Source organism: Gobius niger (genome assembly GCF_951799975.1).
Source record: "Gobius niger genome assembly, chromosome: 7".
Taxonomy (NCBI): Eukaryota; Metazoa; Chordata; class Actinopteri; order Gobiiformes; family Gobiidae; genus Gobius; species Gobius niger.
The window spans coordinates 23,201,938-23,223,061 of record NC_136858.1 but is presented as its reverse complement, the minus strand read 5'-3'; the positions used below and the strand labels follow the sequence as shown (position 1 = coordinate 23,223,061).

The following is a 21,124-nucleotide window of genomic DNA, read 5'->3' as shown; positions in this document are numbered from 1 at the left end:
ATAGAAAAGAAAACAATCTTCATGCCAAAATATATACCTGGGATTTGGCAAATTCTTCAATCAAAACATACCAAAATATATATTTTTAAAACTTCTTTTGCATGTTTAAACAAAACTGGGGCAAATAGGCTGTTTTTCCGTTAGAAGGAGCTTAATGACTCTTGTACAGCACTTACAGCTGTAGTCTTAAGGCGTGCACATCAAACTCACACTCTTTGCTCTTTACGGGATCTGAGCTGAATGTGTTGTGTGGATTTTACTGGTACCACGGTGTTTTACGAACCCAGCGGAGGGTGAAGCCAGCATCTGTGCGGATCTTAATGGAAGCTGCTTCTGCTTCTCTGACTGTCTCCTTCACTGACTGCATGAGATTCTGGGCATTATGCACCAACATCTCTGTGGCCTGAAACAAATAGTTTCCACGTAAGAAGTTTACCATTGAAGTTTAAGTTTGTTTGTTTGTTTTTACTTACCTGTTCAGACTCTTCTTCACTTATATTCGTGCGTCCCAACATTGTGGCTTTAACAGTTGAGAGGATCTTCAACTGAGTGCTTATTGTAGGGATTCGTTCACACACCTTGTGATAAAAAATCATTAGCATTTATTGATCAAAGACAAAGATAAGTGTTTTGTTGCGAGTTAGAGCCTATTTACCTGTAGCAGGTTGGTCCGAATACGCCTGTCAGTGCACTGTTTGGCCACCTCTTTGGCCAGCCTGGTTACTTCATCAGAGGCTTTAGCAATGTCTTTAGCACACTGAATCAGAGCACGCTTATTTCCACTTCCACCTCGCACCAGTCGGGACATCTCTGCCATTAGCAAAGCCATCCTTTTGGCTGCAGCAATAATGTCATTACCCTGCAACATGAGAATTTGCACAGAAAATATTTGTCAAGAGCATCAGGAGACCTTTTACATTGTGTATGCATTATTCAAATTGAGTGATTCAGACGGAGATAAAGATAATACTGGCAGACCAAGCACTAAAATTGACTGGCAGAAGGCTTCATGCAGTGCAAGTACAAATCCACAGAGGAAAGGTAGAGTGTAACAATATTTCAGTCCTATACAACATAGTTTTGCATTGACAAATGTTAGTGGTAGAGCAGCATACACACTGACAAAGTATGCATACATTTCACTGAAAAAGCAAGCAGACAGTCTAATGCCATAGCTACGCCACCCAGAAGTCTTTGGGAAACTGTCATCCTTGGCTTCACAGGTTTGTGAGACAATAATAAGTGACTGGACTGTGAAAACCACCTTTGCCTAAAGAAGGCCTTGTGAAGCCAGTACCAGTTTATTCATGTGGTGCAACAAACCAATGCCATTCCAAACAATCCTGGTTCAATGAAGTATCAGCAAAACCACGTGTCAACCACAGTGTGATGCAACAGCAGCGACAGCCTGTTGTTTCCAAAGTAGTGGCAGATGCAGAGCTCATGTTCCCATTTCAGCTAGTGCTCCAAAGGTTGTCCTGCATGGCTTGCCCAGTCTAGGCCACGGGCTTGTTTGCATGCGTGGATATGCATGTAACAGTGGTGTCAGACAGTACTAAACACTCCTTTGGGAAGTGAAAATACTATATGACTCCCACTTATGTGCATGTGCTTGTATGTGCGCAGACCTTGCTGGACCACTTGCGAGCCTCCTGATGGAGAGCCTGGGCAGCTGCCAGCATGGGTTGATTGACAGGCTGGTTGGAGGGCATCAGCAGCAGCTCTGGCTCATAGTCATCCTCACCATCAGTAAAATCATCTTCCTCATCTACCTCCCTCTCCTCTCCTGCCTCCTCATCCTCAGGCTGGGCAGGTCAGAGAGTTTGAAGGAGCACCGTTTGGGACAGGGTGGAAAGGGAGGAGGGGGACAAAAGGAGGCAGGGTTGGCAGGAAAGGAAGCATGGGAAAAGGAGGGATTTAGTAAGGATTTAAGGGCATCGGAGGACAGACCAGAGGACAGAAGATTTACAGGAAGATGGAGCTAAAATACAGGCATTGAGAAGCAGCAGGGAGGGGTAGAGGTGGAACGACACGTGCAGGAAGTTTCAGTGGGAACAACACAAAGAGGGCTGATCGACGCTGAATGATTTTGTAGTAGTGTAGGCGGTCTGCCCAAAACCGGCCCATGATTTTTTTCAATGTGTTTAGAAGACTGCTATGATCCGATTATTGTGAATGGTTTCCAAAAACACCCTTTGACGCATATATTAAGCAGAGGTTCCTAAAAATAACACACTTAAAAACATGTAAACATAGACAATACAGGCTGTCAGATACATACATAAGTCAACATCTCACATATCATGTTATGAATAGTAGACTTATTTTGACATACATGTACTCAGTAAACAGTCTTGCATGCAGACACCTGATGACAGTTTCCAGTTTCCCACTGAAATTGGACTCGAACAACTGATCCACATTTCAGAACAACCATAATTTCACAGTTTTCAAGACATTAGAAAATTCTGACAAACCATGTCAATTTCAAACAAATGTATTTCAGTCCTCAGAGAGAAAATGCAGAACCGGACGCGACATTTCTTGTGTGATAACTGACCTTGCTTGACCACTTGCGAGCCTCATCGTGCAGCTGTCTGGCTGCCACCATCATGGGCTCACTAAGCAGTTCTCCAGCTTTCTGCTCTGGAAACTCCTCGTCTTTCTCTTCAGGCGGAGGAGGGCGGGGCGGGGGCACCTCTCCCTCGGGCAGAGGGGGCTTTGGTGGAGCCTGATCATCAGCCACCTACAAGTAATGCACAGGTCAAACTGAAGCAAATAATCTGCCACCTATGAAATTGTAATGTCAAAATGTATTTTGTTTAAGATGGACACCATTCTTCATGCAACTCTGAAAAAAGAATTGGGAAATCACAAAGATAACGATGTCCTCCAATGATTTAATGACATTTTTGTGTTTTGTGTTTTGGTCGCAGTACAGTCGTTTAACACACACTTGTGCCTGTAACAACTGCTTATTGAGGTCTATACACTTAGGGAAACCCTTATTGAGGCAGTCGAGTGTGCAGTTGGAAGGTCCACAAAAGCTCTTTGAACATTCACAGTTGGGAGTCGAAGGAAGTGGCCATCAGTATAAAAAGTGTAATCTATCAAGGCTTTTGTTGAAATGCTAACGTTGTATTAGCCCTTACATGGAGCTGGTCTAGATCTGGAGGGGGAGGAGGAGGAGGGAACTCCGGCTCCTGGGGCTGGAAGGCTTCTCGCACTTTTCCCACTGCCGCCAAGATCCGCAAACAGGAGTCGAGATACGCTTTCTGCAGACCTATGTGAAAAAAAGTAAGGCCAATGTGTCAAGTTGCAGGGGTCCTCGAGACATTCAAAAGCAGTGAAAGTCATTAACTGTAATTAAAGAGGATTACATAAGATTCCAGCAGGCGCTCTGTTTAATTCCTTTTAAAGGTCATTTTTTACTCCATAGCTTTATTGAAAATACAAAAATGTTGCCAGTTGTGCTCAAATCTGCAACTTAAATACTACTTATATATTGTACTTGGGCTTAAAGAAATAGCATCAAACCTTTTTACTTGAATCTGTACCTTTGTCTTGTATGTTCCCAGCCACAGCCTTGGCGTCCATGACCATGGGGGAGATGGTGTGTGAGAGGATATCTGAGGCGTGCTTCACTGTGTCTCTGAAGCGAGGGTCTTCAGAGTTCTCCACTTCCCTTTTGGCCACCAACAAAACTCGATTAGCTCGTCTGGCGATGCTCGTGGCCCCGGCAACCAACATTTGAGGTTGAACATTGGCCATTGCGACTCTGCACTTGTCAATATCTTTCTTTATGGCTTCCTCAGATGCATCTAACAAGGACTTGGTGTCTATGGCCTCATCCACGAGACCTGGGCCAAAGGCAGATAAACAAACACCAGGGTTTTAGGGGGACATGATTTATATTCAACACATTTAATTATAATACTGAGATTAGACCTCACCAGTCAGTCGCTCTACATTGTCAATCCACTGGTTTTTCATTGTGTCAAAGTGTTCATATGCAGCTTTGTTTCCCGGATTCTTCAATAAAATACGAGCAGCAGAAGTAACCTGGAATAAAGGAGAAGTTGCATGAATAATAGATGAGTTTATTTTGGTATAAATGTATAAATTCTGGTGCAGAGGGACGCTGAGCACCTGTGGAGTGAGTTCCCTAGCGTGTTTCACAGCAGCATGTATCCCCTCCACTGTGCTCTTATTGGCTGATCCCACTGCAGCAGCCTTCTCTGCTGTTGCCCCAAGCCGACCAGCATGGGCTTCGAAGTTCCCTGCACGCTCTTCAAAAACCTTAGAAAGATACATACATTTATAATATGCTAACAACATAAAGTACAGTGTTCGATCACTGACCTCGTCTCTGTTGGGGGCATCGGGAGGGGCAGTCGCAGCCACAGCAAGGAGTTTAACAGGGGTAGTGGTATCACTGAAAACATCTGAAACCTCCTGGGTCATCACGTCCTGCATGTGCTGCCTCAGGTCCTGAGAGCGACACAGTCTGGGTCAGTCCACTAGAGGGAGCTCTAAACTCAGGCTGCTGTGGCCGTACCTTGAGACTGTCCTGAAGCTGAGCCGCTGTGGCTCTTGCTTGAGGCGCCTCAGCCTCACCCCGACCTGCCATATCAGCCAAAGACGCCATCAGGCCTTCTGTCCGGTCACAGCGCCCGATCATGTCCTGTCGATATGGACCCAACAGACCTCCAGCCAGCCTCTTGCCCTCGCCAACCATTCCTCTGATCGCTGCCTGACCTGTGGACAGTGAAAGATCAGTTTGCTCCTTATCCGCTCAAAATCAAAACCAAAGTTGAACTATCTTGTGAAAACTAGATAGATACCAAGGTGCATAAAACAACAAAACTTAAACAGTGAGGTGACATTTTGTGAGTAAAAAATATATAAATAATTGAATGGCAGATTAACCAAAATATTCTGTACTGTTTGTAATTTTCCAAAATGACGAATGTGTGAAAAACAAAACAAAAAACAATGTAATTGATGAGTCAAACGATGAATGAGACAGTGGTAATGGTTAATTTAGACTTTTTGAGTCCAGCTGTTGATGACGTGTGCAGTACCTTCATGCCACTGCAGTATCTCACACTCTGCCCCCGTTGGCAAGCATGAGACAAAAATATTAAAACCACAAAATAGGGAAATTACTCAGGGCATTACAGAAACCCAAAAATAACAATTATTACAACATATTTCATAAATATGTCCTTCGTGTCAGTGAGAGCATTTAAGGAAGTATCATCAGTCAACCATTACCTTATTGGCTGCAAATAACTGTATCCTAAAATAGCGTATATCTTTCAGAGTGTTGTCTTTACAAATTGTTCCCATCGGCAGTTACTCAATGCCACTCACCGACTCCTCTATCGTCCACGGCAGGGTTGTTTGCCCAGCGCAGCGCCTGCTCCATCTTTCCCTCCAAAGTGACGGCAGCCTTCGCCGGCCTCATGTTCGCCACAGCGCGGTTGGTTTTGGACTGTAGAGTAAGAAGCGCTGCACCAATCTGCTTGGCTAGAGCTCGAGCCTCCGGGGAGTCGCCTTTGCCCCTGGGATAAATAATAAACATGTTAAAATGATCAGTAATAGTGTTTACCATTAAACCTACCGTTAAACTCATAAAACGTACAGCACACAAACATAAATCAGTTCATGATGATGATCTGTGATACCAAAACAAAAACTATAGATAGAAAATCATCATGTTTTGGTCAGCTGATTCATATTAGTTCAAGTGTGGAAAACGTTAGAAGTGTAAAAAAGAGATAAAGTGAACCTATTTCCCTTTAAAAATAAGCATAGCCCAAATCATGAAGCGCCAAACCACCTTTGATGTACAGAATTTAAATGCACTAAACCTTATCACGGGACTGGGTGTAATGTTTAAGCTTGACAGGCAACAACATATTTTCCACGTTGGCAAAGCATGCCATGTACTGGCAGGGTGAGGAATCACTGTGAACCTAAAAAGATTTTGTTATTGAACATTAGATGATAAGGGCATGTGTTGCACATGGCAGAGCAGAGAGACATACTGTTTTCTGAGCTCCACGAGTCTGGCTGTGAGCCCTGCAATTTCGCTGATGGAGCGGAGGATGTCGTCTCTCTCTTTGGGATCTTCACAGAGATCAGCGATGCGTTTAGCCTCAGCGAGTAGCGCTCGGATGTTTTCCTCTCCCTCTGGACCCCCGTTAGGATCAGCTAGCCAGGCCTGGGCAAACAAAAACAATTGGTACTTCTGGTCTTCAGTAATTGTAAAACCAAAAAGAGGATGTCTCTCAATTGTGGTCATTTTGTCTTCTAGTTATAGACAAGAGGATGTTTTTAATGAGATAGTGAAGCCTTGTTGACTTGGGTTAATTTGGATTTCGTGTAGCGTTATCTGACCTGTGCAGCGTCCAGTCTCCTGGCAATGGCCTGCTTGGCATTGATTAGAGCCTCTAGTTTTCGCGCAGCATTGTCCACTTTACCGAATAACAGGTCTAATCCTTGAGAGCACTGCCCGGCCCGCTGCACACATCCTGGCGTCTGCCCTTGGCCTCTGTCCGAATATAAACAACATCAACGTCTGTTCGCATATAGCAAGTTGAGAGGAATCATTTAGTGTGTACCTGGCTCTCAGGTCTGTGATCTGGTCGCTCATCTGTCCCAGAGCTTTGGTTGTAGCTAAAATGTCCCTCCTCTCTTTTCCAGCGCAAAGCTCCCCCACTTTACCAGCCTCGTCCAGAATCACACGCAGTGCCACCTCACCAGGGTCTCCTGAAGTGGACAATATGATCAAAGAAAACCACAGAGTGAAATGGTTCTGGAAACAGCACTGAAGTGAGGTTTACCAGGTTGCCCATGGGGGTCTTTGAGCCAAGCTTTGGCTTGAATCATCTTTGACTCAATTAAAGCCAGAGATCTCTTCAAAGCTTCCATATCCTGCAAGACACAGGAGCATCGTACAAAAATGGTATCAGAACAACAACATAGAATAGGCCACAGCATGCTTTTTTATTAATCCCAAAGCTCAAACCAAGTTAATGTGGTACTCCATTCAGTTATTTTATATTGCTTATAGATATTACCCTTACAACTTACAATGTTAATGGCACTAAGCTATTTGTGATTTTAAGGATGAGCCTATTAAATACAAAAGTACTGTCATAAAACAACACGAACCATTCAATTAGTAATACATCAAGCACTTATGTTAATTAACTTAAGCTAAGACACAGTTGTGTACTGTATGTAGCTTTAGGCGATGTGACTGAAGAGAATAAACGGCTTGAGTGGAAGCGCTCAATACAGCGGCCCATAAATTATGGATGTGTCTGGACACAAACAGCTTATTTCTATAATTCATGACCTCCGAGGACATTCATCGTTTGCCAGTAGTTCGACAAACTGCTTATCACATCATTCTCTTGGTATGCAGTAAATCCATTTAAACGTACAAACAAACACACAAAGACTCAGCGTTTGAGGAAGTTGTGTGCAAAGAAACATGCAGGGATTCAGGTTAGACAGGTGGGACACAACTTAACCTTAAACTGATATAACCTTTCCTGTAGACACTGTACTCCGTAACACAGTTAACTGCTGCTAACCCCACTGTTGTGCCATCTGCGTTTTATGAACAACTAGGGGCTCAGATGCACAATATACTGATGAGATATGAGGTCATGATCGCATCAGGTACAGTCAGTGGACGACACACATTGGTAAAACCAGCATGGAGGAGAAGCACTGTCTATCCCACATACACATAATGCATGCTGGAAACTGCAGAGTTGGATAGGAACAGGCTTACCTTCTACAGGGAGGAAAAGAGAAGAAAGAGGTAAAGAAAGAAAAAGAAAGTTATACTACCAAGCAAAAACAAAAGACTGAAATTGGAAATGATTCCAGAGTGACGTGGGTAAGGCCTCAGCTCTAATAGGCATGTGTGAAACAGGCAAAAAAAGGTGATTTTTAGTGTGATTTCTGATCAAGTTTGCACCTTGTTGGCCCAGGCATCTTCATCCCATGTCGTGAGCTGCAGCACTCGGATTATCTCCGTTATTTCGGCGCTCATTTTTTCAAACGTGAATTTTCTGTTGCGCTCAGCCTCCTCCACCCCGGCTCCACGGCTCGTCTTAGTTGCGACAAAGATCTTGATGGCTGATGAAGGAAATGGCACAGTCTCAGATCAGTATTTTAATTAGACAGTCAACATTATAAATTATTAGGGTTGTTGAACTCATCGCTTGCACTGAGGAGGGTCCGACCATTATCTACAAGAACAGTTGTTGTTACTAATGACTGTAATTATTATGGTTGCTACGACAACAGAGTGATGCTGCGTGAACTCTTCTTTTCTTGTTTTGTAGGCATCTCTCAGTTTACATGCACATACAGAAAGCCCAGCTGCACGTAAACACAAGAGTCTGAGCAGCTCGGGAGTATTGCAACATGAGCGTAACCCGACTAAGTTAGAAGAGGGTCAGTGGGTAAGTAACAACCAGGAAAACTCATTGACAGAGACCAGAAGGACTGAGAGAAATATCTCCACAATGAGTAAATCTGTAACAAAACCTTTAATGAGGCGTATGAAAATGTACACAAAAATAACTTTGATTTTTGTGCTTTTTTTAAATAATTTTTCAGCTGAATTTGCTACTTTGCTTTGTTTTGTAAACAGATAATTCTTTCAATAAATGAAATAATGAACCATGAGAGAGGGATGCAAATTTTTGGTCCATTTTTACTGTGACAATATTCAAACCTCTTCACCTCCACTTTAACGAAGTGCATTTTCTCCGGTTCAGTTTTCCTCAAAATCTCAAAGCTTCTGGAGTTTTTGTCACATTATTTTAAAAGTGTTTTTGTCGTGTTTTGGTCACTTTTTTTTACGCTCTTTCGTGTCTTTCTTGTTGATTTTTTGTGGCTTTTTCATCACTCTCTAGTCGTGTTTTTGTCGCTTTTCATTGTAGCGTTTTTGTTGCTTTTCCAGCACGTTTTTATGGCTCTCTTGCCCCGTTTTTGTCATATTTTGGAATTGTTTTTGTAGTGTTCTCGTCTTTTTAATCGCTTTTTTTTTTAATCACGTTTTCATCACTTTTTCCTCAAATTTTTGTGGCTTTTTTGTAGCATTATCATCACGTTTTGTCCCTTTTTTTCTTGCTTTTTCATCACTCTTTAGTCCTGTGTTTAAGTCGCTGTCGCTCTTTTGGCTCTGTTTTTGCTTTTAGATTTGGGTAATGCCAAACTGGTTCATGTGGGGGTTAAGAGGTTGAAACAGTAGGATTTTTGTGCGTAAGAGTCTTCCTGACTGTTCTTAGTATGTGAACTTCCAGAAGAAAACTTTCAGCTAAGAATGGATGCCAAACTCGAACTAAATTGTGCATGAGAACATTTCATGAATGAGTCCCTTTGTCCCTCCACTGTTGCATTGCCTGTGTGTCATTCTTTAGTCCAGTCTTACTAAGCTCCCCATCCCACCACAGTATACCTGAGTAAACACCCACCTGATATGAGGACGGGCAGCAGCTCTTTGACTGTGTTCATGGAGCTCACCAGCATCTGCCTGTGCTCTTGATGTGTCAGCTCCTGTTGCCTTTCATCGATCATCTTCGACATTTTGGTCATCCCTGATGTAAAGACACAGCAGTTTAGTTTAATGTGACCTCTGTTTGCCGTAAATCAATGAGAGGCCAAGGCGATGCGCAAATTAAGCAGAGGACGGGGTTCAATTGTTGCGTCGCGAATGTCTGATCGTGCACAATGCCGTTATCAGTCATGTGTGAAAAACCTTGGCATCGTGTTTCCCCCTCAGCCCATTCTGCCGCAGTGCACTGACAACACAAATGACCTTTTGCCTTTTAGCACCAAGGATAAATGAACTGTTTACGGTCCACTCGCTGCAAGTGGAAATATTTTAATCTTCAATTACTGAGTGTTAATTAACAGGCCAAAAATAAACAGCTTGAAGAGTTAGGAGACCTTTGTTTTGTCACGTTGCCTCAAACTGCAGGTCATGAAAACTGCCTCTAGAGTAGGCCTGCACAATCTCTCCAAAAATATCAAATTGCAATTTTTGTGCGACACATTGATTTGCGATGTGCGTTGTAATGAGGGCAGGAGTCGCGGAGTTTGGTGTGTGTTTGGAAATATAGCACTTTTACATCACAGTACTTAGATAAAGGAAGGGCGTTTGTTTTAGGCTGTAGCTAAGTAGACTTTAGAATCAGTTTTATTCTCTTAGCTCTGTATTGTAAGAGGAGTTTGTGCTTAGGTTTGGATCTAATTGTTTGCAAAGTGTAAAAGTATAGTAGTAGTAGTAGTTTGTTTGGTGTTTTCTTCACCTGGCCCCAGGTTCTTGGTGTAAGTGATGAGGTCTTCCATGGTCTCCACAACCTCTGCAACAGTCAGGTACTCCAGGATCCCTTTGCAAACCCGGATAATCTTTCTCACCTGAAGAAAAACAATGTTATATATATTTTATTAACCTCTTAACTCCAACATGAACCGAGCACATTTTTTCCAGTTTGGCTTTACCCAAATCTAAGAGCAAAAAAGTGCCAAAATAGCACCAAAAACATGCCGTAAAAGCAACTATAACGCAGTAAAAAAGCAACAAAAACACACAATTAAAGAGTGATGAAAAAGCAACAAAAAAATCGATTAAATAAGATGAGAACACAACAAAAACACTTCCAAAATGTGACCAAAAACTTGACAAAAGAGTGACAAAAATGTGCTGAAAAAGCAACAAAAAAATTGTCAAGAAAGCCACGAAAGATTGGCAAAAAATATATTAAAATATGATGAAAAAGTGACAAAAATGCAACAAAGAAACACGACAAAAACACTTAAAAAATGCGACAAAAAAGCGACGACAAAAAGGTTATGATCAGTTTTGTAGATCTAAGCTTTCAGTCGAGAAGCTTTTAGATTAGGGGAAAGCCAAAGTGGAGAAAATGCGCTCACTTAAGGGCTGTCATTTTACTAAACCATTTTAACACAGTGCGTTCCTTACAAAAAGCAATTTTGTTTCCTTCACCAAATTATGTCAAATCAAGACTTAGAAAAGGCTATGAACAAAAACAAGGCTAAAAATAAACTGAATTGAACTGAAGCTGAACTTTACCAAGCGGTTTTTGCATTGTGTTAACATGAAGTGTGTAAATCTCAGTCATACATTTTGGTGTGTAATGTGCTGCTCCAATGTCTACCAATCCCAAAGTGCATATGTGAACACAGGACAGCTGCTATTTGTGAACATGCTCGGAGAGAACTCATTGCTTGTGTGGGGCCTTTGTTTTGTCTTGTGATGTCCGTCTTGTGACTGTAGCGTCTGAAGATGCGATACAGCCACCGTTATCACGCGGTGTGATTTTAGTTACACGTCGGGTGAAACATCAAACGTTCCAAAAAAAAAGTTCTCCCATACCATAAGCCACACGCGAAATACTGGGAGCGCAGAGAGATTTTGAGCAACGATGCAAGGAAGTCATTTGATCTGTGAGATTGGATTAGCAGCGTTTAAACTACATTACAGACCTTCATTGAACCCCTGGCCCGACTTCCCCTCTTTCACTGCGAGACTATGTAAAGTGTATTATTCTCAGGAAGACGCCATCCATGTGAAGGAAGACGGCTTCAGAGTGCACTCCAGAGCTGAACTTTAGAAATAAATTGCTAAATAGTACATTAGACACTCAAACCAACACTGCACCTCGGCCTCGTCAAAGGTGAGCAGCAGGTCGGACGTCCCAGACAGTATCCCCCTGGATCCGTCGATCAGGTAATCCCGAGCCGGTACAGAATATGGATCGGCCTTCAGCATCTGGGCGGCCTGCACCAGCTTAGAGGAGGAGTTCTCCACCCTGAAGACACAGAGGCAGATCAGGACAACATGAAGGGTTAAACTCTACTTTAACATTTTACAGAAGACGGAAATGTGAACTTAACGAAAACGAGAGTCGCACGAGTGTGTGGAGGTTTGAACTAGAGGGTCAGCAGGTTTTAACAAGACACAGTGGAGACAGGAATTGTGTTGTTTGAAGGGAAATGAACCTCTTAACCCCCACCTGTCTGGCTATACCCAAATCTAAAAGCTTAAAAAAAGCATAAAAATAGCAACAAAAACAGGAATGAAAATGCAATAAAAAAATTGACTCAGACATGCCGAAAATGTGTCAAAAAAGCATTGAAAAAAGTGATGAAAAAGCAACAAAAAACGACAAAAAAAGGACAAAAAAGTGATAAAAAGCAATAAAAGAGCTAAAAAAAATTGACAAAATTTGACAACAAAAATGTGAAAATAAAGCAACAAAAAAAGCAATGAAAAAGTAACAAAAACGTGGCGTGAACACGACAATAAAGCAACAAAAAAGGCAATGATAAAGCAACAAAAAACAACCAAAAAATGACAAAAAAGTGATAAAAAGCAATAAAAGAGCTACAAAAATTGTGGCAGAAAAACAACAAAAATGTGACAATAAAGCAACAAAAAAAGCAATGGAAAAGCAACAAAATGACAAAAAAAGAGACAAAAATGTGGCGACAAGGAGACAAACAAGCTAGCTTTCAAATGAGGCATTACACTGTTGCTCTCCAGTCCAGAAGCTTTGAGATTTGGGTAAAGCTGAACTAGAGAAAATGCGCTCGGTTGGAGCCTTTTCCGATCTGCAAACTGCGACGGCACATATAGTGAAATAATAAACTTTAAATTAATATATTCTTGTGTCTTTTGTTTCGGAGTTGGAAAAAAATACAACACCTGCAACAAACCTATTACATTTCATAAACAGACACAGAATTTACTCAAGCACTGCACATGCTTAATGTAAAGTAACATGACTGAGTGAAAATATCACATTACGAAGCATCACTTGCTGCATCGATTCGATTGCAAAGTGCGTAAACAAAACATGTGAGAAATGAGAGAAAAGAGCAGCAGCGCGTAATAAGAAAACTGGAAATGCACATTTGCAGAGTTTCCCTGATGGACGTGGGCTGAAGGAGGATTTTTAAGACTCCTTGAATAAAGCCAAGTCCCTCTTTTCCTCTGACCCCCGTTGGTCGGGGTATCGATGGCCACTGGTTCAACTATATTTAGGCAGGTTCACATTCCCACATGCCCCTTCGTAAGCCTCGCACTCAGATTTATGGTGTGTAGCAGCGAGCGTGCAATGAGCCAGTGCGCCTCATGAACAGTTGTAGTGAGTGTGTGTGTGTTTTAGCTCAAATCAGGAAACATTGAAGGAGTTACTGAATCTGTTATTACAATTTACAAGAAATACTAGATCTAAAATAACCACAATAGTAGTATTTATTTAAAAGTTTAGGTTCTACTTGTATTGAAAAAATGAAAGCACTGAAAGCAGGAACCGAAAAAAAACCATCTCTTTTTAGATCCAAGTTTTGATGCCGTTAAAGGAAGTGACTTTGTTGTTTCAGCTCAAATAAAAGATTTTTTCCCAATTTTAGCCATTTTTTTCAGGGTTTTTTGCCTAATGTTTGCTCCATTTTTCATTTTTTTTTTACATTTCTTTAAGCCAATTTTTTTTTCTTGTTTTTCCAATTTTTGCTATTTTTTGAGTATAATTTTCCCCATTTTTTATTTTTTTCTTGATTTTTCCTCAATTTATTACCACTTAATATATGCATAAAATATATATATATATTTTTGGCAATTTTTTTTCTTATTTTTGAAACAATTTCTTCCAATTTTCTCCCATTTCTTCACGAATTATTCCCTATTTTTCCACACATTAGTATCCTGTTTTCTGGTTCTAGATGACAAATATTTTAGTATAAGTATTGGAAGAAGTATTGGAAGAAGTATTGGAAGAAGTATTGGAAGAAGTATTGGAAGAAGTATTGGAAGAAGTATTGGAAGAAGTATTGGAAGAAGTATTGGAAGAAGTATCGTTCAGGTATCGGTATTGAAAACCAAGTATTGTTAAAGTGCTGGTATCGGTAAAACTGAACGTTACCCAGCCCCAGAGGGAACTCATTGTACATGTTTTTGGTGAGAAACAAAGGCACCCAGAGGAAATCTATGCAGACTCCACACAGAAAGGCCACATTCAGCCCGGCCTGGGGATCGAACGCAGTCAGGACGTTCTTGCCGCTCAATGACAGAGAGGAAACTTTGACAGAGGGGAAAGCTCTGATTTGAAAGCTGGATTGTAGACGTCTTGAAGCCTGCATTCAGACTCAGCGTCAGCTCCCAGGCAGCAATCGAGACAACAACAAGCCCTTCTCAGCGGTGGCGAGGATGCTCTCGGTGGCTCCGATCTTTCCTCTATCAGAAAAGGATCTTTGTTGCATCTGGGAACATTGCCACTTTTCCTAACATTAAACGACTGAATTCTCTAGTCGCTGCTGTGCGGAGATAATGTGGATAGTTTCCCTCATGTCGTCACCGGCTTGTTGTTGTGTCGAAAAGTGTGGCGGAGAAAGGACAGTGAAATGACAGAGCACTGGTAGACACTGTAATTTAGTTTGTGGGGAGGGCTCACTTGATGAAGGCAGGAGGCATGTCGCGCTTCATCACCTGATCCTCAGTGGTTTGAACCGTCTCCTTCCCGACCTGCAACGCAAAGAGAGTGAACAATGTGATACTTTTATTCATTCAGTTCAACACATATTGAAATTAATAATTAGGCAACAGATAAACTCAAGTAAAGAAGGGCTGAAAATAGATATCCTTCATTGTACTGCTTTGACTAAATTCCTACTCTGTGTCTAGGGCAGTGTGGTATCGGGAAAAAAAGTTTAGGTACTATTGAAATATCGAAAGCAGGTATGGAAAAAAATATATCTTTAGAGACCAAGTTTTGATGTGTGTTGGTCCAGGGTCAGCAGTAAAGGGGCCAGATGTAAGTTGGCCATTTTTTACTCACTACTGCCACCTCAGGTCTTATGCGTAACTGCAATCTCTATACTAAGCTTTTGTATGACGGCACTTCGGACCCAATTAACAACTTTTTGAGTGACAGTGCAGGATTTTAGAGGCAGTGTTGGTGAATAGATCTGGGCTCATTCTACACATTAGGACATTGCTGGAACATGTATGGGGAGGAAAATACTTAAAGGAAGTTACTAAGTTGATTCAGCTCAAATAAATGATACACATTGAAAAGAAATAGTACTTTATGGAATATGTTAACATTACTGATGTGTTTTATGGTTCTAGAAATGTTTAAGTACTGGTGTCGGAAAAGTATATAGTGGTACCCAGCCCTATCAGCGTCAGTAACAAAATCTTTTTACTTCCTACTAACTGGGATGAAAACGCAACAAAAAAGGGACAAAAGAGCAACAAAAACACAACTAAGTGAAAAAGCAAGTGATGAAAAAGCAACATAAAAGCCACAAAAAAACTATGAAAACACAACAAAAGAGGCGATAAAAAAGAGACAAAAACATGACAAAATTGCTTTAAAAATGTGATAAAACGCAAGGAAAGTCAGGATCAGTTATGCAGGTCTTGGCTTTCACATGAGGTTACACTGGCCAATAGGCATTGAGAAGTTGTCAGATTTGGGTAAAGCCAAACTGGAGAAAATGTGCTCGGCTCAGCTGGGGGTTAAGAGGTTAACACACTCAGAGAATGTACTCCAAATATTGATTATTGATGTGATCGTGTATTATCATCTTCTGTTTCAGTAAAGTGAAGCCTGACCCACTCCTCTACTTTTGGAGGTGCCATTTTTACGCGTCCGTCTTTAGAGATGTTTTCCTATAATTGAGTCAGTGACCTCAAAAATTTAGTCTGTGGTTAATGTGGCTTGTTCCGCTGAAGTAATTGAACTCGACGGCCACCACTGAGTGTATTGATTTCTCGATCAGAGTTGCTTCTGTTTGGTTCTAAGTCACACATGCTGAGCGATTCATGTTCATTCTCTTCAAGAACGTATGGCTGTATTTGCCTGTAATTTGCTGGTTCTCTCTTGTCGTTGTCCAAAGCGACAAACAACTAAGGACGTGCTGAGGAGTTGTGCTTATCCATCAAATGCAATGCTCGAACAGTATATTTCTAATACAAACACATGCTAAAACACAAAAGGAAACAACTGCTCTGGCTCACTCACGCAGACACAACACGGATGCAATTGGAGTGAGACGCCCGACAGCATCTTTCTGTTGGTGCTGTGCAGATGAAAGTCTGCTAATAGACTTTGTGCCTCCAGAGACTCAGGGGGCGGACGTCAGCGCCAGCTTTCAAACAACACCATTTCATTTCCTAAGACATTGCACCTCATGGGCCCACCTTGACTTTTGCACGTACGCCGACTAAAGGGAAGTGTTTCTTAAATGCACCGTAACAACTATTGCAAATGAGATCTCCATTGCGCAAAACAGGTTTACAGGTAGCATTTTAGTTTATAGCACAGTAAAAGAACGGTAATAGAAAGGATGTAGCATAGTAAACCAAATCTATTTCACATGGATTCATTCTAACCCTGTAAATCAGTGTATTTTCTTAGTAATAATATAGAAAGCCGCTTACAAAATGCATTATCCCTCGCAATTCCTAGTTACCGTAATATATCCATCTTATTGCCATGTTAAAACGGTGCTGGAAAGTAAAGTGCTGCTGTTTTACTTCCTTTGTGGGTTTCTTCTTTAGGCCTTCTGTGCAGTTATTGATTTGATATATTCAGGTTCATGACAGAAGGAAGTCTGTCTCAATTCATGGGGCATGGGGCAATCAAATTCAAAGTAACTTCACAATTTCACAAAGTTTAAAATACCTTGGTCTCTTGATCTAAAAATGCTAAGAATGCAGAGTTAAGAGGTGAGTCACTCGATAGATATTGATCAAGGAAATGTTCAGTTTGTTGTGGTGCTTCTCGTAAACAGCACCCCAGCCATCATCCATTATTAATGAGGGAAAGTGGTTTGACATGTGACTGTATGTGATCGATCAGGTCTGAGCAGACCCAGACTGTCTGCCCCAGAGCCGAGCAACTTTTAAATGACACTCTTATCTAAATCATATGCTCACGAGTTACCAACATGCCACAATGATGCCACATGTTATGTATGGTAGGACCTTAAACACATGTTCATCTGCAAATAAAACAAACAATGAAAAATGGCATTTTCATTTTGTTTTAGTAACTATAAAAATGTGTGAGTCCTCTAATGTTGATGTCTAAAAATAGATTTAAGGCAGAATGGGAAACAGAAGGAAAGTGTAGACAGAAAGCCAAGCTGAACATGAACCTGGCATCAATGCAGAGTATATTTACATGGAGAAGCACAGTTGGTAACAGTGTGTCCCGTGGCAGAGAGAGGAGGTGTGGACTGGGCACTTGGCAGACACTTAGACACTCTTTGGGGTGCTGGTGTCTCTTCCTGTCCAGTTTTAAGACTGACTCATTCCTTGTTTCTCTCTCCCCCACTTTCTCCACAAGTGTGTGGTTACTTCACTCAACGATAAATCTATTTATTCCTTCCTCTCCCTTCCCCCAAACCTGATACTGAGCACCAATGAAGACGTCTTCAATCAAGGGAAACCATAATATAAGCAGTTTGAGACAACTATGGCATCAACATAAGTTCAGCAAACTAGCATTTTCCTTCCACGGCAGCAGCAGCAGCAGCATCTTTGAGGCTCATTAGTCGATGTCAGCCCACGCACGGCCTCTGCCAAAGCGAGACTGACACCATCTTGTGTGAGTCTAAGTGTTTAAGTGACCTAGATTTTACATACCCCCCATGGCCTCCACAGAGCCCACCCTGGATGGGGTTAACTGTGTAATTGTATCACTGTGCATTGGGACTCTTCTTGCGTTGAAGGCGTGTCATGTTGGTGCATAGTGGTTATATTTGAGTTTCAACACAAGTGTGTAAATGAATCAGTTTCTAAATTCAAACCTGTGTCCTCTCAAATGTGTGAATGTGAGCGTTGGGTGTCTCCATCCAATCTGTCCTCCAAATAACAGCCACTACCGGTTTGACCAGCTCTGTCCTCAAGTCACTTTGTTATCTCTTTCAGCTTCTTGTTTTGAACCTCTTTGTCTCCTCACCACCTTGCAGGACGTCAAACATGCACCAAGCACCTGGTTTTGCATAACATTTAAAAATAATATTGGCAATAACTGATGTCAATACGATGGACTTAGCACTATGCTAAAAGCAAAATCTGAATGTCTCAGAAGTCACATTTTGGAGCCAGACGCTGGATAGATTTAAAGAAAATGTAAAATTATTGAAGTTTTGGATCCTGTGTGAAAAGAGCCATCTGCATTTACTCTGTGCACTGACTTCCTTTGTCCATCATATCCCATTGTCCCAGTGTCCTCGTCTCTTATCTGGCCTTGTAGCTTCGCATCTTCATCACGTGGGACAGGCCTGCAGTCACCATTAGCCTCCTTCTGCTGTGTGTCAGGACAAATCAGATCCACGCACCACGAGCGAAGAGGGACAATCCTATGCCATGAATCAATGGGGCAATCGTAGCACAATGACTGAGAAGATGGCAGTGTCAAACATAAAGAGCAAAGTATTACAACTACACTTGGGGTGTGCTTTCTTTTTTCTTTCAACAACTAACAAACTCTGCATGGATTTTCTGACTCATGGCTCCACACTTGAGAATTAAATGCCACATCAATAACATTTATCAAAATGAAATAAAATAAAGATTATTTCTGCTGCAGTAAATCAGAGCAGTAGATCATGTCATATCAAATAGTAAAGGTAATGAAGAATAAAGAAGGTACTATTTCGATTCCTGGTCAATACTGTAGTAGTCACCCAAGGGAGTCAGTGACATAACGCTCAGCAGCTCTGCTTCTCTCACAGCTTTAATGATGTGACTTCTATTGATTTTTCAGTCAGTCCATATCCAGCAGCATCAGTGTCAACACAGGACTCTCAACACAGGACAGGTATAAGCAATAACAAGGGGCAAGAGGACAGACTGTAGTGAGAAAGTCAGGTGCAAGACATGATCAAGAAGGGGTTTGTCTGTTATTACAGTAATACCGTACACATTAGATTTCTATATGTTTTTTGAAAATTAAACTAGGTACTGATCAGCACATGGCCCACACACTTTGATAGCTTGTCCTCAGGTAGTTCATATTTTATTTATTCTTATAGCCCACATTCAGCCTACATAAGTGATATTTTTCAAGGTAGTGGGATGAAATGTCTTCCCCTCCTTGAATGAATTGTAAAAATGTGAATATGTTAAAAGACACAGTATATTTCATTAAAACACTTTGTTTTCAGGAACTGGCAGGCAATTTGTTTTCAGCATGATTGTGCGGTGGTCCGGAAAAAGTGACCGTGAAACCTGTGAATCCGGCTTATAAACTTGTCTCTGTGAAGAATCGGGGCATAGAAATGCATTACAAATGTTGTGAATGAGTTGAGACACAACTAAATCGATATCATTAAAACAAATCAGGTATAAGGCATAGGCTGTTAAATTAATATAGGTCTGTTTGCGGTGAAGAAGCACTGTCTTGTTCGGCTAATGAAATCAACATTCACCTCTTCAGATCCATGAACTTCATAGAGTTCTGTGCCACTTTATTATTCCCAGCACAGGCTAAATTTGACATGTTGGCTTTAAGGATCAAGATTATGAAGAACATATGAGCTCTGATTAGATATGTGTTTTAATATGTAAGATCAACCAACCTGTTTCTTTTTTAATATGGCAAATATAGTGCAGTCCATGTGACAGTGTTGTGGTATAACTATGAGACATTATTATAGATGATATGGCAGCCTCAGGGGAGTGTGTGAGTATGTACCCCGGTACTTGAAGTGATTTGACGCTCTTAAACTCACCCTGACAAGGTTGCTGACGGCCGCCTGCACCGCAGCCACGGGCACGGTCAGATCCGGGATGGCTTTCCCATCCACCTCCCCTTCCTCGTGCATAATGACCAGGTGGGAGATCTGCTGGGCCACCGGCTCCAGGATACTCTCGATTGTCTTGGTGTGAAACACCGGCATCTTGGATGACTTTTTACCGCAGCTCCTTCAGATGAAAAGACCCCTCCTCTCCTGCAACCTCCTCTCCTTCACACGAGGGCAAATCCCGGGATGACAATCCAGTCCCTATACGCCCTCATGCGCGCAGTGTGCACTCGCTGGAGCCCAGAACTAGGACCGTCCGCGTCCTCCAGGAGCGACAGCAGAATCGTGACAGAAAGGAATCACCGCCCTCCGCCCAATCACATCCGAGGAGCACCGCTGCCAGGCAGCTGGTGCGCACTGACGCTCCGCTCCTCGTACTCACGCACGCACACGAGCGCTTCCCAAAGTGACGTCATGCACAGAGTGACCCCTGAAAAAGGAAAGTGTTTAAGAAAACTGCGATTAAGAGAACATTTTAATGTATGAAGGGTCGGGTTGACATTTCAGGACGATTGGCAAATTTGCTAATCCATTCCAATATTGAGGCCAATAAATCTTCTAAATTATCTAGAAATAATCCAACACAAATGATTAATTGTAGCCCAAAAGCATAGAAACATTTTGGCTTATAGTCCAGTACTTACTGCTCTGTTATTAGCTTTACTTATCATTAACATAGAAATAGACAGATTCAGATTCTACAGGAGATACTGAGCAGCACACAGACCTGTTTAAGGTTTTTGGCATTTTATCAAAGGTGCATTTTTAGTAGATTTCATTTCTTTTTATCATATATGTAGCATTGTTCAATAATGTATTTTCCAAATTTGAACTTGTGTTATTGAGCTGTCATGTTCTTCACTTATGCACCTACGAAACTGGAGACCAAAGAGCAAAAAGGTGGTATTTATACCTCTGTGACCCACCATCATCTGAAGCCTGAGAACCCCATGTTTTTATGTCTCAGATGTGACAGAGTGTCGGTGCCACTCAAACCTGAAAGACTGTTAAGCCAAAGAGATCACATATTGGATCAAAGTGTAACCTGTTATTGTTTACTGCAGTCTGTAAACTGTAACTGAAAATTGAGAAGCCAGTGAATATTTACCCAGATGAAGGAACAGGACCAATTGAACAAGAGCACTTTTAATTACAGCACCGATCGCAATAGCAATAGTGTAATTGAAGAAATGACATTGCAAATACTCATGGACACAAGAAATGTTTTTTCCATGGTAATTTG

General features: G+C 41.6%; 1 protein-coding gene across 4 annotated transcripts; it reads right to left on the bottom strand.

Moving 5' to 3' along the window:
* Nucleotides 1-35: 35 nt before the first annotated feature.
* On the bottom strand, nucleotides 36-20,240 carry LOC306965287 (vinculin-like). Of its 4 annotated transcripts, XM_079559591.1 has the most exons (23): nucleotides 19,810-20,239; nucleotides 14,514-14,584; nucleotides 11,720-11,870; nucleotides 10,347-10,455; nucleotides 9,510-9,632; nucleotides 8,003-8,163; nucleotides 6,852-6,942; nucleotides 6,630-6,777; nucleotides 6,406-6,559; nucleotides 6,054-6,229; nucleotides 5,377-5,567; nucleotides 5,085-5,111; nucleotides 4,559-4,758; nucleotides 4,363-4,491; nucleotides 4,150-4,299; nucleotides 3,954-4,062; nucleotides 3,558-3,860; nucleotides 3,153-3,283; nucleotides 2,561-2,746; nucleotides 1,629-1,805; nucleotides 656-859; nucleotides 474-578; nucleotides 36-403 (listed from the first exon to the last, which is right to left on the bottom strand). In XM_079559591.1, the coding sequence occupies exons 1-23, from the start codon at nucleotides 19,975-19,977 to the stop codon at nucleotides 257-259; spliced, it is 3,411 nt and encodes a 1,136-aa protein (XP_079415717.1). In that variant the 5' UTR covers nucleotides 19,978-20,239; the 3' UTR covers nucleotides 36-256. The 4 variants fall into 4 exon arrangements, with proteins under 4 accessions (XP_079415717.1, XP_079415718.1, XP_079415719.1 ...); XM_079559592.1 differs by lacking the exon at nucleotides 5,085-5,111 and having other exon boundaries at nucleotides 19,810-20,240; XM_079559593.1 differs by lacking the exon at nucleotides 1,629-1,805.
* Between the last annotated feature and the right edge of the window lie 884 nt (nucleotides 20,241-21,124).

What these genes read in the sequence shown, in the direction of transcription:
- LOC306965287 (XM_079559591.1), bottom strand. Translation starts at nt 19,977, where the DNA reads ATGCCGGTGTTTCACACCAAGACAATCGAGAGTATCCTGGAGCCGGTG. An exon ending in AGACCCCCATGGGCAACCTG is followed by an intron (nt 6,778 to 6,851) that starts GTAAACCTCACT and finishes TGTCCACTTCAG; the next exon opens with GAGACCCTGGTGAGGTGGCA. An exon ending in GTGAAGAAGAGTCTGAACAG is followed by an intron (nt 404 to 473) that starts GTAAGTAAAAAC and finishes TATTTGTTTCAG; the next exon opens with GCCACAGAGATGTTGGTGCA.